At 43.4% G+C, this 16,926-nt stretch overlaps 1 protein-coding gene across 3 annotated transcripts in view; it reads right to left on the reverse strand.

Annotated features, from left to right (window-relative positions):
* MICU1 (mitochondrial calcium uptake 1) overlaps positions 1-16,926 on the reverse strand; it is a 227,210-nt gene that overhangs the window by 142,158 nt on the left and 68,126 nt on the right. For all 3 annotated transcript variants that reach the window (XM_019538568.1, XM_019538566.1, XM_019538565.1), the window contains exon 5: positions 8,382-8,425. In XM_019538568.1, coding sequence (XP_019394113.1) covers positions 8,382-8,425 — 44 coding nt within the window. The remainder of the gene's footprint in view (positions 1-8,381; positions 8,426-16,926) is intronic.

Here is a 16,926-nt window from a genome sequence, read left to right on the forward strand (position 1 = left end):
CAGTCTGCCAGCGGAGGTGGTTCAAGCACCTACATTGAACACCTTCAAGAGTAAATTGGATGCTTATCTTGCTGCGATCCTATGACTCCAGCTGATTTCCTGCTCTTTGGGCAGGGGGCTGGACTCGATCTCCCGAGGTCCCTTCCAGCCCTGATGTCTATGAAATCTATGAAATCTGTAAACTTGCTAAGTGTAATCTATGCCATCTACCAGGTCACTGATGCAGACACTGAAAAAAAAACTAGCCCCAGGACTGACCACTGGTGCACTCCACTTGATACTGGCTGCCAACTAGATAGAGCCATTAATTACTGTCCTCTGAGCCTGATGCTCCAGCCAGTTTTCTATCCACCTAAGAGTCCACTCATCCAACCTGTCCTTCCTTAGCTTGCTTGCAAGAATATTGTGGGAGACCACACCAAAAGCCTTGCTGAAGTCAAGGCATATGCTCTCCCCACATCCAGAGAATCAGTCATTTCATCATAGAGGGCAATTAGGTGGGGCAGACATGACTTGCCCATGGTGAATCCATGCTAACTCTTCCTAATCACCTTCTCCTCCAAGTGCTTAAGAATGAACTCCCTGAGGATCTGCTCCATGATTTTTCCAGGGACAGAGGTGATACTAACTTCTCTATAGTTCCCTAGAACCCCCTTTTTCCCTTTCTTAAATATGGGCAATATGTTTTCCCTTTCCCAATCATCCAGGACCTCTCCTAATCACCATGAGTTTTCAAAGATAATGGCCAATGGCTCTGCAATCACATTGGCCAACTCCCTCCAACACCCTTTACTAAGACTTTAACTTCCTCAGCACCCTCAGATGCATCCCATCCACCCCAGAGACTAGTACATGTCCAGCTTTTCTAAATAGTCCCTAACCTGTTCTTTCACCACTAAGGGCTGCTAACCTCCTCCCCAAACTGTGCTGCCCATTGCAGTAGTCTGGAAGCTGACCTTGACTGTGAAGACTGACGTGAAAAAGGCAATGAGTACTTCAGCCTTTTCTTCATCCTGTCACCAGGTTGCGTCCCCACTTAGTAAAGGACCCACACTTTCCCTGATCCTCCTCTTGCTACTGATATACTTGTAGAAACCCTTCTTGTTACCCTTCACATTCCTTGCTGGCTCCACCTCCAATCACATTTTGGCCTTCCTGACGTCATCCCTGCATGCCCCAGCACTGCTCCCTAACTGTTTGACCAAGTTTCCACTTCTTATAAGCTTCCTTTTTATGATTTAGGTTACTGAAGAGATTGGTGCAGTGACCATAGAAATCATATGCAAGTAGGGCTGGAAGGGACCTCATAAGGTCATCTACTCCAGCCCCCTGTTCAAGGCAGGATCAGCCCCGACTAAACCATCCCAGCCAAGTGTTTGTCTTACCAGCTTTTGAAAGTTTCCAAGGATGGAGACTGCCCAACTCCAGATATTATTCTTGTATTGTATTGTGTGGGGGATGAGTGGAAGTCTGAGGGAGCAGAGAGCTCATGCAGCAGACCTCCCCTGGGCAGTGTAGGGGCAGCCAGGCCAGACTCAATCAACTGGCAAGCGCCCACCTAAGGGCCAGATTCAATCAGTCAGCGAGCCGTATTTTGCCCAATTCCTGTTCGAGAAGGCAGAAACCTTTTCGTATTTTTGTCACATCCAGTTAACTTTGTTATTGTTCTGTGACGGCCAATAAAATATCTGAATACTTGACAAGGATGTTTTATTAATAACTCCAGTAATTATAACGTTTTATACGAACAGCAACTTTTCACATTATATGGATATTACTGGGTAGGAGAGAGCAACATACTATTATATCCAAAGCAGGAGGAACATAAATATGACCTGGGGTGGGAGTATTTAATTCACTAGTTAAATTAGAGGGTTGTGAAACTTTTTTTTAATTACTTGGTGCTTCCTTAGGCCAGTGATAATATAAAGGGCAAGCTATAACTGATCGTTCAAAAGCTTTACTTGCACTCAGCCATACAGAATAATTTTCCCCATTGGAGACAGAAAAAGAACTATTCATGTATATTCTATATTAAACCAATACGATCTAATTTTTCCTCCAAATAAGCTAAATATTTCTAAAAAAATATTACACTGTATTCCTATCTGTATAAACATCTGATCTAAGAAAAAATCTACAGCCCATGAAGTCCAGCCATTTCTTTAAAAATGTCCAAAACCTAAGTGAAGATGCATATTCAAATATAATTGTCTCAATACCTTTGGAAAGGACATCAACTGACACCGTCCCTTCCTGCTCCTAACCATATTGGATCAGGTACGCTTCTCTAAAGCTGACTCCCAGGTTAATATAAATCTCAAAATCACTTCTCAGAACTGCCTCATCATGGTAGAACTGTGCTAAAGTGGAAGCCTCTGAATTGATTTGGAAAAGATTCAGCCCGATTTGGAGATTCGGGCATAGACTAAGCAGGTAGCAGTCCTCGAGGATGCTGGACACAGCTAGTAAGTCTGTTTTGGTTTTCAGAGGGGGGAGGGAAGGGGCATGGGGGTGGGGCAGATCAATGCCCCCACAGCAAGGAAGGGATTGGGGCTGGGGCTGGGGCTAGGACAAACTGCCCAACGAGGGCAGAGGGCATGGTCAGAGCCATCCACAGGGGTGTGCGGGGGCCTGGGAGTGGTGGTTGCGGCAAGTGGCCAGAGCTGGTGGAGCAGGGTGGTGAGTGGTCAGAGGAGCAGCCAGAGCCGGCAAAGTGTGTGTGTGCGCGTGTGTGCGTGTGGTGGGGGGGGGGCTGGCAAGCAGCGGGAAGGCATAGGCCTTCTGCTGCCTGTCCAGAGCACAGCTCAGCCCAGCCCGCCCCATGAAGATCCCGGGGCACATACCCGCTCTCATGGTCTCCTGGACCAGCGATGCGTGGCAGCGGGAGCCCGCCTCCCCAAGTCCTATGCCCAGGGCCATCCTGGGAGGGTGGGGCAGGAGTCTGAGTTGGGGCGACTGCTTGCCACCCCTCCCGCCCGCCAGCTCTGGCTACTCATGCCCCCCCTGCTCCCTGTCGGCTCTGGCTACTCCTCCAGCCACTCGCCACCCCTCCCCGCTCCGCTGGCTCCAGCCACTCGCTCCAGCCACTCCCTGGCCCCGCACACTCTTAGGGATGGCTCTGCCTACGCCCCCCAGCCCCAGCCCCAGCCAGGCATCTTGTCCCAGGCCCAGCCCCAATCCCTCCCTTGTTGTTCGGGCGTTGATCTGCCCCTGCACACACCCCTTTCTTCCCCCCTCTGCCCACCACAACACTTACAAACTGGAGACAGCCAGCTGTGTCCAGCATGGTGAGGACTGCTGCCTGTTTAGTCTTTAGAGGCAGTGTTGAATCTTAGGATCCAGTTTGGTCAAATCAAAATTGGGACAGTGATATGAATCACCAAGTTGGCTGAATCCGAAGTGAATACTTGCCACTTCACACAGGCCTACCACACAGCACTACATCCACTGAAATCAATACCAGTATAGCATATCAGTTTTAAAACTTCATCTGAGATCAAGGTGGAATAGCTTCACTTCATTTGGTTCAACTGGATTTTAAAGCATTTCATGTATTTTCCAGCACAGGTCTGATATTCCTAGGGCAAAGAACACCACAGACCCAAGGCCAACACAACCAGTCTTCAAAAGGAAACACTGCACCGTTCATAATGGACTTCTAACACAGGCATACTAATGAACACAGAGAGAGGTAACAGAATATGGTAAATTAAAATTAAATAGTATTTAATTCCTGCTAACATTTTCCAGCGGGTGCTAGAGAAAGGAAATTGAAGGTGTCTATAAAGGTTTTATCAATGTGTGCAATGTTTTTCATGAACACTTGCAAATTTTTCCATTGATTTTGTCCTTTTTACTAACACTTCATTAATGTTCTCACAATAAATTGTCTCATTTGGGCACTGGAGAGGCCTGTACTGCTGATGAAAAAAGATCACCCGTTTGATTCAGTATACAGACAGTAGAGATAGATGCCTCCCTTATGGAAAGTAAGTGCTCTTAAATTAAGTCACCTAGCTCCATGCTTACTTATACCCTGCTACTTAGGCCTGTAGCAGGTAAAAACATCTTCCTCCATGGAGGACATCTGGCATCTAGGATGAACATCTTTGGCTGCTGATCTCCAGCTACTTCATAGAGACTTGTATAGGGGTTGAAGTTACATGTACAGTGCTCCCCTTAATAGGACGAAGTGTGCTTATTACTAGCTGGAAAGAAGAATACTGTTCTTTCACCATAACTTTTTTCACATGGACAAATATTTAGGAAGTCTCCTAGTTTTGCAGTAAACTGCTTAAAGACCTTTGGCAATTACTTGTGCTGGTCATGACTAATCTATTTGTTGGCTGCCTTCTAATTTTTCAAGACTGTCTGGAAAAAACAATTAATGTATTTGATTTACTATTTAGTGACATTGTCTTCGACATACATGCACAGAATTCACAGAATCTGTAAACTTTGTTCTACAGTATGTAATTAAAAACACATCTGACTACACAGCTGGTTCTATTCTCTTTACTGAAGTTTGCTCTAAATTATTAGTTACATAGATCCATAGAAATAAATCCTGGTTTACAACTAAAAATATTTCTGTCTTCTATTCTTTAGCCAATGTCTAGTTCAGATTACCAATGCTTTTCAGTACCATTGTTGACTTCCACCTAAATACACTTTTTTTTAACTTTTCATCTTACAAAAGGAAAAGAAATTTCCAATGGGAAAGTCTGTTCTGTCCTCAGTACATGTTTATACCATAATTTCCATCAACACTAATGGTCATCATGCAGTATACTCATGGGAACAATAGACCTCTCAAGCCTTTTACTAAAATTCACTATCTCTGCCAACGTACAAAAAAGCACACACAATTATGGCTTCACAAAGTTAGAACTGCAACTAAGGAAGAGGTTGTCTTCAGTTAGACTGTTTGCATGCATTTGGAAACCAAGATGAAAAATGAGAACATAAAAGATCAAAAGCAGACAAGAAAAGATATTAGATTAATTTTATCCCTTAACTGATACCTACATAACTCAAACTTGGATGAAAAGATTCAGTTTTATGGTACTTTAATGGGCATCTGAATGAGCTTAAGACAAGCTCATTCTTTAATTGAAACCAGGAGCAGAATATAAAGTGAGGGGGGGAAAAAGGTACTAGATAACTTGATCTATTAGTGATTAAATTATTTACACTTCTGCATTACTGAATAAGACCCCAAATCTTGCTTTAATTTCAACCCCTTGCCATGTCATCACTGCTGTCTTCATAATAAAAGCTAACTTAATTCTGTCATCAGCATTCCTTAAACAGAAGAGTCAAATGTACATAAGCCATTACTTCCTTTCATAACAGATCTTAGTGTATATGGAATACTATAGACCCTGCTTGTAGCCTACCTTGCATAACACTATTATTGAGAGTGACTGATTACACTCTTGATTTTAAAACTGATGTCTCATGTTAAGAACTCGACCATGCAGTACATTTTGTGTGTTAATTGGGCACAGCATCTCTACAGACATAACACAGCAGGGGTATCAATGATCCAACCCACAGAACCTTAGCATCTAGCCAACAGTGTTTCCTGCGAGTCTTGGACTGGACAGGACCTGTGTGCTTTATGCAGTGTATGGGGCTGAAGTCAGCACCAATCCAGAATGAATGCTGCATACAACATCCATGCCAAACAATCCTCCCATGCCAGATATGGTACACAGAGCCAGTCTGCAGGTCCAATTCAGCCTGCAAACTGGCCTTGCACCCCTCATCCAATCTGTGAGGCCTAATGAGTTTAACACCCCTATAATACAGTATACCAAATAAAAATGACTGCAGTTTGAATAGAAGGTCAGATTGGAGGATGGACAGTGCAGGAAACAAACACGGGCCATAAAAATTAAGCCTTTCAGTCTGCATCTACTGATTGATTCACCTTCATACTACTTTGGGAAGATGGGAGTATACAAGGGCAAGTGTCTCTGATACTGCTGCAATCATGTATGTAAATATTATAATGCATTGCAATTCTACCCAGAAAGGAGGCAACAGTAGAACAAAAATCTGAGTTCAGTAAACAAACCATTTAGCTTTGAGATTTTTATACCACATGATGGGACTTGACATGTACAGTACTCAGGAACAGAGGAACTATCAGCAAAACTGTGTGGGACTCAGCCCTTCTTTCCTAAGAAATTTTGTTTATACAGACCCTGAAGACTGAAGTTCCATTTGATAGTCTCGCAAACGTACCATGAAAGTGTGTTAAGATCACATGGACTGACAGTTAGCAGAGGGAGAAAGAATGGAGGAACTGCACAGAAGAGAGAGTCTGCTTTTTATGATTTAAAGAAAAAGGAGGAGAAAACAAGCATTTTACCTGCTTCATAGTTACAAATGAGATGCACCAAGTGGCTTGGCAACAAAAACTACTTTAAGTATTCTGTTGTCAGTTAAACAACGCTGTACTTCTTGGGTGAACACAGGCACTCATCCACAACAAACACCCTTATATTGGAGTAATCTTTTAGTTTTATGTCCAGCCACCTCCTCACAGGAAGTGAACAAAAGTGCATTCCATTAAATACAAAACCAAAAAGTAAATTAGGATGAATTTAGTCTCAGATTGTGGAGTTTTATTAACATCGAGTCAAATGTCAGGACTTTCTAGCTACAACTGGCCACATTTGCATATTAAATACCAGGTATCATTCAGCAATCAGAGGTCAAAATAATTACTTTATTTGGCTGGGGACAGGAAAGCTTGGATTTCAAGGAATTTTGCTGTAGGCGAGATGACAATGTTGCTATCAATGAAGGTATTGTAGAGTATTCAGAATGGTACACAGCAGCAATTCTCAAACTTTCTGGCCACAAAGCACCTCTCCACAAAACTTTCCTGAACTTAGTGGCACCCCAGTTGAGAATTACTGAGTTACATTTAAATTCCAAAGAGTTATGGAGGGGAACCACTGGGGTAGCTGGGGCAGCACGAGGTGCCAGACAGGGGGCACCCTGAAATACCTGCCTCCTCACACTGGGGCCAGACACCATGGCACCCTTAGAGGGCTCTCATGACACCCTGGTTAAGAATGACTAGTATAAAGGAATATTACATTACTTTACATAACAGCTGTCCATATACACAAGTCAACAAAACTAAGTGTCTTAGATAATGCAGCTTGGCTCAGCCTATACAGAGGAATCAAGCAGCATCTTAACCACGGTACCAACTTGTGTTTTACTTCTGAGACCAAATGCATCCCTGCTATAACTCTATTAATATCTGTAGAATTTACCTGGTTTCAGAACTGTAATATAGTATGTGGTGCTGTCTATAAAGGAAAACCAAATTATTACAGCATAGTCAGCACACTGTTGTGGAGACAGTTCAGCCTCTTGACACTGGACAAGACTGAAATGGTCTGTTAGGCCCGCAAGGCCTAGCCTTGACAAGAGTGTATTTACGGAGTTAACACCTGCACACAGGCTATACAATTATGCAACTTGTTTTTCTGTGAAAAGTCTGAGAAAACCGCTTATTAGAACACATTCCATCCATATTGAAAGCAGAAGGCTCCTGGTACCAATAAGTAGAGGATCGAGAGAAGACATAACGCAATACGTATAAAAATCAGAAACTTGTCTAATTGGTGGCTATGTGACTAAAAGACTATAAATATCACCACCCTGAAAAAAAATTCTTCCCTAATCCTGACTGCGGCTGAAGATTGAAAAGATCTGAACTCCTTTCAAGGAACCAGCCTGCTCTGTGACACCTGGCCAGCTGACAGAGAAGTGTATTCATAGGACTGGTAATCTACATATATGATTGGATTGCTTGCTTGATTGCTAAAACTATATCTATATGCATACCAGTAGCTGATACTTTGTAATGCTCAATAATCTTATACAACCAAGCAGAGGCTGCTATTAAGTTTGATTTTAGGATTACTGCAAGTACACAATTCCCTCTCCCACCAGCAGGCAAAGAAATTAGTATAAACACACCATCATTATAACAAACCACTATGGAACTGGGAGAAAAGTTCATTAAAAGAGGGTGTTCACTGTAATAGGGTTAGTGAGTTTGCTAGCAAGTAATAGTGAAAAACCTGGTTCCTGCTAAAAAGCTGTTAAAAGCTGCCGTTAAAAGGAAGTTACACCATGTTTTGGTTTTGGAAGCATAAAATCAACCCTTTGTATACTTTTTTTTGTTCAGCTATGTAACAAACCACTGCAATGCTTCAACACAAACTAAAGTAACACTTTATTTTCCTTATACCTTGACAGAGATTCACTGAAAAGTTAAGAATTAAGAGATATTCTAGGTAAGAAAAACAAACAAACAAACACTAACAAAGTCAAAGTTAGCTCACCTTTCCATCATAACGCTTCACAATAAACTGATCAAGGCCAAGATCTGCAAGACAGGGAAAAACAACAAAAAATAAAGTTCTGAAGCAGTCCTTGAATACAGAAGTCAGTTTCATGGCTTTTATTTTTTGTCAGATGTACTTCAGATTATTTGAAGGATAACAAAAAAGCACAAAGAATGTGTTCTCCACATTTTTTCTTTAACTAATTAGCGCTTGGTTCATAGCACTGTAGAAGTAAGTACTCTCTTGCCAATAAAAATATCTGGCAGGAACAGCTGCAGCATAACCACCCTCATTGTGCTCCACCAACATTTCAACTACTGAACTTGAAGTAAAACGATTTCTAACCTATTATCAATCCTAATCCAAATAGTCCTATACAAAATGATAATACTTCAGCCGGTTATAATGACACTGTTTTTAGTTTATAAAGTATCCTTTCTGAATGGATTAAAGGGCTCTAGAGTCTTTAAAATGAAACCTGAAGTGTCCCTCCAACAAATTACTGTGGCAGACCTCAATCAGAAATGAATTTTGCTCTTAAGGGTTATAAAATAGCATATGAACAGTTTTAGACTGGGAAAGGAGAAACGCGGGTGGTTGCATTCAAAACATTAAGATGATTTTTTTTTTTTTTTTTTTTTAAAGACAGATGGTCAGATGGTGCTGAGAAAAAGACAGTTCATTCTACATCTACAGTCCAAATTCTGCATATACTACTGCATTATAATTTATCACACTGGGTGTATCAACAAGGCAGACCTATAAATGATTTTTCTAATAATAATAATACATCATAATCCATTCTGTAAAGAGGAAAATGGAACTCTTGAATGATTGGGGTACAGAGATTTCCTAATAATTCACAAACACAGATTTTTTTTAACCGAGTTTGAGTAAAAAATAGCTTTTACAAAAAAAAAAAAAAAAACCACAAACCACTTTTTAGCCAGTGTATATAACAAACATCAAACCTTCCAGTTAACCTAATTGGCAGAAAGGAGGAAGGGGGGAGGGGAAAGGGGAAACAGTTCATCCAGATCTTGTCCAAAATGGTAGAGAACAGAACACTGTCAACTGTTTATGAGCAAAAGTAATAAAAATGCTTCCCATCTACCTCAGAGGTTCATAATGGTCAGAGTGCAGAAACAGGAGTTATTCATCACTTCAGGATGATCTCTTAGACCTTTTGAGGTGATGCAGTAAAAATTCCTCTGTCAATTTCATAAGCCGAGTGGAAAATTAGAGAATTGTCAGACTGCTTGCTATCTGTGATTAGACTCAGGGGCCAGCGTGTGTGCATGCCAAGATAGACAAACTTGTACATTTCCACACAGATGTACACTTTCAGAGCTTATATTTCCTTCTAAAGAACATTATTCCTACTCAAAACCAGCGGTCTAAATCAGCATTACTTAGTTTTGGCCTGCAGAACCATGTCATCTGGTTTGTGGGGCTCCCTATGGGTTCAGAAATTTGGTGGTGGGGGGAGCGGTGGCAGCATTAATTTCTGATTCTCTAGTACCAACTTTCTGGACCTGTTGGGAGACTCATGGGCCTGATAACATGGCCTTGCATACTAGATTCTGATGGCATAAGGACAGACCAGCATATGGCTTCGACTCTGTGGCTATTTCCAAGCCTGTAAGCCAAGGACACACAGTTGGTTTTGGGCATGCAGGATCAGGCCAGTATGCGGTCAGGCTGGTGTATGGGACTGGGCTGGGCCTGGCTGGAGCTGGCATACAGGATCAGGCTGGTATACTGGATTGCACTGCACTTGCAGACTAATTTCACATGCTGACCCCACACAGGATCTGGCTTGGGGACCAACGCCATGCCACTCCTCTGACTTGGAGGGCAAGAAGGTTGAGCACCACTACAGTAAGATTAGCACTTGCGAAAGTTCTGAATTTGATAACAAGCAACTAAATTTTCATACAAAGTAAGAGTTCTATGTTGTGAATTTATTCAGAAATGCATAATGAAAATGGTTTAAAGAAATAACCCTGGCCTGCAAATTGCTACAATGGTATCCAGTGGTCAAATTCTGCTTTTTCGTTACAATTCCAGAGCCAGGTCACCTGGATAGAGCCAACTCACAATAATCCACATGTCCGCTAACTATGCTGAAATCTGTATTACTGGAGATGTAGGTGGGAGGAGAAGAGGGAGCGTGTGTCCATTTCCAACTCTCCCATCCAAATCACTAAGTGCACACTACTAGATATAGTCAATAGCTGAGAACTGCACAGTCTCTAAAACAGAACAAGTGCAAGGAAGATTACTTTCATATGTTTACCACACTTAGAACTGATTCTTTTAGAGTATAAATGCTTTAGCTAGACATTGTTTTAAGTTTGGCCAAAGAATATCAATTACCGTGGATATCTGCAAGCATGCCACATAATATTTGTTGCAACAAACAGTAGGAATCATGAAAGTAACTTCATTAGTCTGGATGTTGCCCAATCCATAAAAACTTGAAAGGCTGAGGCAGAGTAGAGCTCTTTAAAGCAAACCAGATTTTGATGCAAGCAAGGACTAGCCAATACACTAAATTTATAAAGCTATAATAGAACACTTTATTAAACTAAACCTGATTTTCGTACTGCTATTTTATTTCTGCTTGTAATAATTCCTCAGTACTAGCATCTCCTGGAGAGTACCAAGGCATCTTTAGGAAGATTACAGCAAACTCATATCTGTTACACTGGGGCTTAATTCAAGTCAGCTGAAATCCTGCCTAGTACCACTTCTACAGAGACAATGCCATTATATACCTCTTAAGCATTCTAATTACAGAGAGCTTAGTCAATTTGTTCAAAGATAAATATTATCCCCTTCCCAAACACATGAAATTCAGGACCATGTCCAGTGCAGGAGTAGTCAAACACAGCTCCCAAGTTGCATGGAGCTTCCGGGCATTTTAAAGAGCCTCCTGAAAAACAACACCTAACACCAAATTCATAACTGCACTGAGATATCATGTGCAGATCACTGACTCTTAGGCATGCACATCTCAAAAGAAGTTTTGTGGTCTGCAGCTCTCAGCTGTGTCCAATTTTGGTTTGCAGTGAGAAAAACTAAAAGGCTTAGTCACTCCTCATCTAGTGCATCTCAATACTGGCAAAGGCCTTAAGCCAAGAAAAGGATTTAAAATGGTTCTTCATCTTTTGAGAGAGTAACACTGTAATTGAGGATTGAATTACACAGTTCTCTTGGTGATATGTTCAGATTTTCAAGAAATCAGTCTGGAGTCATAGTAATAGAACTTATTCTGCACAGCCTAGGGTTCAACAGAGCCTCAGTCTTGTGTGTAGAGACCTGAAATCCCACATATTGTCCCCCCGTCTTCTAGGGAGAAGACCAGATACAGATGGTTGGGATGGATGTCAAGTTGAAATTAACCCCATGTCCACAGGGGCCAAGGTAGAGGTTCAGAATTTGTCTCAAACAAATAATCTCTTTCTATATTATATACTCAAACAGATCTACTGCAAATGCCAAATGAACACAACATGCTAATAATTCTAGAACATTAAAACTTAGGTAAGTAAGCTGTCAAATTTTACTCCAGACAGAGATAAGAAATAAAAGCATTTTAAACAGGCTTCATTGCTTATTAAAAATATCCAAATGCTTACTACAAAAATACCTCATTAATTTTCTTAAGTTTCAGAAAGCAATTGATCTAAAGAAATAGACAAACATGTTTCAGCACAGCAATATCTTCGAAGGAAAAGTAAATTTACCATCTTGTACACCTTGGGAGGGAGGGGTCTACAAGATGCATCACAAGAAAAGTGTTATTGCATTATACTTCCCATGCATTTTTTTTCAAGCCACATATACCAGCATGTAATATGGCACAGTTGCTTAGTACTGCCCTACAAGAAAAAGCAAACTGGCTCACATCAACATCAAGGTTTTTCTCTTGGATTTATCTACAAGCCTACCTGCTTTTCTTTGCTGCAGTAAGCCCCCTGCATAAAAATCCATTTTAAAATATTTTTCTTGACATAGCGCCCAAGAAAACACACTAATTCAGCAAGGTACAAACAGGGGCGGTGTTAGGGGGTGGATGGGGCGCTATGTGGACCCAAAAATTCACCTTAGCACTGCCATAGCCACCCCTCCCAGTACCATCTCTGTTCAAAGCCCCCGCTTTCCCTGTAAGCCGCTGCTGCTGCCCAACCCATGCAGCCGAGTCCACCCCATTGCCACTGGCAGAGGCATGCTGCTCCAGGCCCAGCCTGTGGGGCGCATGTCCTGCCTTTATCTGCACAGCCGCCACACCTCCCCCGCCACAATTTTCTGTCTAGCCCACCTCAGCCCCCATACTAGGGGGAAGCTGGCGCCACCCTTCAGTACAAGTATCATTTGACCAACACCTTTCACAAGTTGCAAATGTACAGAATTTGGCTTAATACATTATTTCATCCAGGCAGACAAGGTTCTTTGCGTGAATCTGATATCTTTTATTAGACCAACTTAAATAGTTGGAAAACAATTATTAAGCAAGCTTTCAGGTTCAAAAACCCTTCAATCAGGCTAAGGAAGTTTCAGCAGTTGGTGTGTGCTCTTCCTGGATGGAATGAAAAGTAAAGCAGCCAGAGGTTGGGCTGGTATGCATACAAGACAGGTAGTCAGTGAAAACCTACACCCTTATTTCGCCCAGTGGATTTATTTATTTATTTACTTTATATTCTTTCATTTTATTTAACTGCATTTTTCACATGCCTTTTATCTTAAAGGTAGCCGTAAAGAGGGAAAAATGATTAATTGATGTCTGGTACCTTCTGCTTCTTTTTTTATGTTATATGAAGAATGTCAGCAACATTTTTCCAAGAAAGATGTTTACAGCAGAAATTCAGGGCTTAGATGGCCTGGAAAATTAACATGAGAGCTAATCAAATTACAAAATTGCAGGAAGCAAAAAAATGAACATAAGAGACACTGCCACCTCAATCTTGGCATTCAAAAAGATGAAGACGGAAGACAGCTAACTTTAAAACTACTAAAGGAATGTCTGTAACCTACAGGTGCCCTGATATAACAGTCCACTTCATATTGACACTGATAAGAAGAAAATTAACATTGTTGGCAATCAGCTTTTTTTGAGCAATGTGGCCGAAACTGTCACTGATAAATGCCACATGCATGCACACAGCTGCAGCATGCACGTGGCCAGGAATGCAGCCCAGCGACCAGCTTCCAGCCAGTAAGTCTGTGGGGGTGGGGCAGATCGAGGGAGGGCCCAATCTGCCTTTTCCCCAGGCCCACAATCCTTCTCCCCTGCAGACTTACTGGCTGGATGCTGCTCTCCAAGTTGCTGGGCTGATACTGGCAATCAGATCAGTATCAGCCAATACGACTGGTTAATAAATCGGCCATCGGTATTAGCCAAAAAATCTTTATCAGTGCACCCCTACACTGATGTATGAGTTGGCCTGGCCCATAAAATAAATGCCAGACAGCTGGGCTGTCACTGAACAGTACAGGAATGCAAGTTAATAGACGTGGTTAACACTGAAATGAACCATTTCATCTTTCACTACAAAGCAATAGCCAAAATAGTACAGTCTTAAACCTGGATGAAAGCATCTTCTCTAAAGAACAGCACATTGAAAAACAGCTATTGTGCATGAAACTTAGAAAACTATGCTCTCTTATTCAGTAGGGCTATGCGAAGCTTTGGTAGCCAATTTGATTTGGCGGAGATTTTGGCCCAATACAGGGGCTGAAGCTCTGAATCTGAATTGAATAAGGAGATCCATTAAAAGGTCCAAATCGAATCAGAAGCCTCTGAATAGATTCGTGTGGTTCCCGCTTGCCGCCACAAGGAGCTGGACCCGGGCTTCGTGCCAGTAAGTAGGGGTTGCAGGAGGGGACCCCCACCCAGCCTCAGCCCCTGCCGGCTCCCCCAGGCACCTCCCCTGCCTGCTCCCTCATTGCCCCCCATGGCTGCCCCACCCAGCCCCAGCATTCTGACACTTAAAAGAAAAAAAAAAGCCCCACACTCACCCACTCACTGGCTGCAGCAGCAGCAATCCAGGCTCTGGAGGCTCATAGCAGAGTTTTTCTCCCCCCTACCCTGGCGCAGAATGGATCAGCTTCCCCCACCCCCCATGGCAGCTGTTGCATTGTGAGGGTGCAGCGCAGCTTGGCAGCGTGCTGTGAGGCCGCGCACACTGTCCAGGAGCTGGAGCCACTTGGGCTGACTGCTGGAGCCACCCCATCTGAGACAGCGCGTGGCACCCCGCCAAGCCACACTGCACCCATGCAATGCAACAGCTGTTACACAGGTGCCATGTGGGGAGGGATGCCCCTGCCCTGTTGCCCTACACTGCATGGGCGGGGGGCTCTGTGATGAGTCCCCAGAGGCCCGAATCACCACTGCTGCATCCGGTGAGTGCAGGGTTTTGGGTTTTTGGAGGGATTTTTTTTTTTTTTTTTTTTTTTAATTGAAATCACTGTCCCTCCCAACTCGAAGCCTAATTGAATATTGCTGCTTTGCACAGCTCTATTATTCAGCTCTGCAAATACGCACGTGCCTGGGTAACAAGGTACAGTTTGGAATTCTTACATGATGCAAACTGGTAGTTTATGGTGCTGCTTCCACAATATTCTGGGGGTACAGATGTGTGATTCTCAAACTGTGGGTTGTGATCCCAAATGGTATTGTGATAGGTGTGGCCTCAGAAATCTCAGGGGACACAGAAGGATGCGAAGCTGCAGCTGGACTAGATCACCTCCGAGCAGAAACCACCTCTGCGGCCCAGTGCGGGGACCTACTGTGGGAAGGAGTGCTGCACCACCATGGCCACCAAGGCAAGGCACAACAATGGTGCAGTACAGAGCTGTGCCCATGCTGCTGCTGGGTGGCAGGGGGCACCTCAGCTTGGCAGCCATAGTGGTGTGGCATGGTGTTCCCCCCCTCCCAAGACAGGTCTAAGCTGTGGAGCTCACCGGGGGAGGGCAGCAGGCAAGGAGTCCCATGCCCTGCCCCCCACAGGCTCCACTCTACGGAGGAAGCCAGGATTTACACTGCTCTGCTCTGGCCACAGTCATCTATAAGTGGCAGCCAGGGCTCAGGCACTGCTGGGCAGGGACAGGGGTGTGTGGGTAGGGAGTGAGGGGCCATGCTGAGGACATAAGGTCATGCTGACGAAAAAAGTTTGGGAAGCACTGGTATAGACAGATGCAACACGTGCCAAATGATACCAATACAAGCTGTTATAATGCAGCTGTTACATCTGCATGATTCTACAGCGATACACGTGTAGCAAAAATGACTTCCATTTTAACCCTACTCCAATTCAGAATCAAATTTGGGGAAACCAACATGCATCCTCCTCCCCCCCCCATACATGAACATGTGAACATATGAATTGCATCCAAGAGCTGCTGTCTGCTCTGGACAGTGATTCCCTCCCCTAACTTATAGCAAGTAAAACACATTTATCCCTACCCTAGGATATGTATATCCAATTGGCAGCCCATGGGCTGCACACAGCCTCCACGCTCCCATTTGGTTCCTGCTATCCCTTGCTCCAGCAGCAGTAGCAGCCAGAGCCTTGGGGTTCCCCCTGCCTCCCTACTCCCTGACCCAGGCTCTTAGGGAGCTGTGGGGGAGGCAGAGCACCTACCCACAAGTTGCAGAGGGGTGGGGAAATACCCACATTTAGTGCAGAGGGGTGGGAGAGTACCCACTCAGGCATATGCATGGTGTGCAGCCTAGTGAGCCTGTGGCCCCTGTTGGTGCAATACTACTGGTGTAGCCCCAGCTACTTAGAAGTTCGATGGCCCTGCCCTTAGATAACATGGTTTGGATAGTTACTTACCGGAACATGAGTAACCTTCCCTACATGATACCTGAAGTCTGAGAGCAGCATACAAAATTCTGAAGAAAACATAAGTACAAAAGAATCTGCATCTCTGGTTACTCTGTAGTTGCTAACGGTTCCACAGAAGCATCTGCACTTTCAGTACAAAGAAAATGTGCTTCACATAAAATACTGGAAACCTAAAGCTTCCCTTCACTAACATAATACAAAGAACATGAATAAGCACCTTGCCAAACTAAAGTACTACAACCCTGCAGCTGACCCCCTGAGCTCCCTGACCCCTGCACACCTGGCTTCTTTTCTGTGACTTCCAAGAAAGGTACAAAGTCCATATGAAGCACAAGCTACGTACTTTAAAAAATGGGTTTTAAGAAAAAGGTTTAAAGAGTCATTCCAAGGGAACTGTAGGTCACTACCAACCTGGAGTTGACCTAGATTTAGAAGACTAAAACTTAGAGATGCACCAATACATTGGTCTGATATCAGATTGGCACAGATACAGTTAATTTTCTTTATAGCGGAAATTGGCTTGATGTGGCCAATAATTTGGCCTATAAATGCCTGTGCATGTGTGCAGCTGTCATGCAGCACATAGGTGCCAAGAAGCACAGCCCAGGAGATTGGTGTGCTGTGTACAGCTGGTAAGTCTGTTGTAGAGGACGGTGAGTGGGGAGGGAGGAGGCGTGGCAGGGCAG

The sequence above is a fragment of the Crocodylus porosus genome, unplaced genomic scaffold, assembly GCF_001723895.1.
Source record: "Crocodylus porosus isolate Cpor-Errol unplaced genomic scaffold, CroPor_comp1, whole genome shotgun sequence".
Classification (NCBI taxonomy): domain Eukaryota; kingdom Metazoa; phylum Chordata; order Crocodylia; family Crocodylidae; genus Crocodylus; species Crocodylus porosus.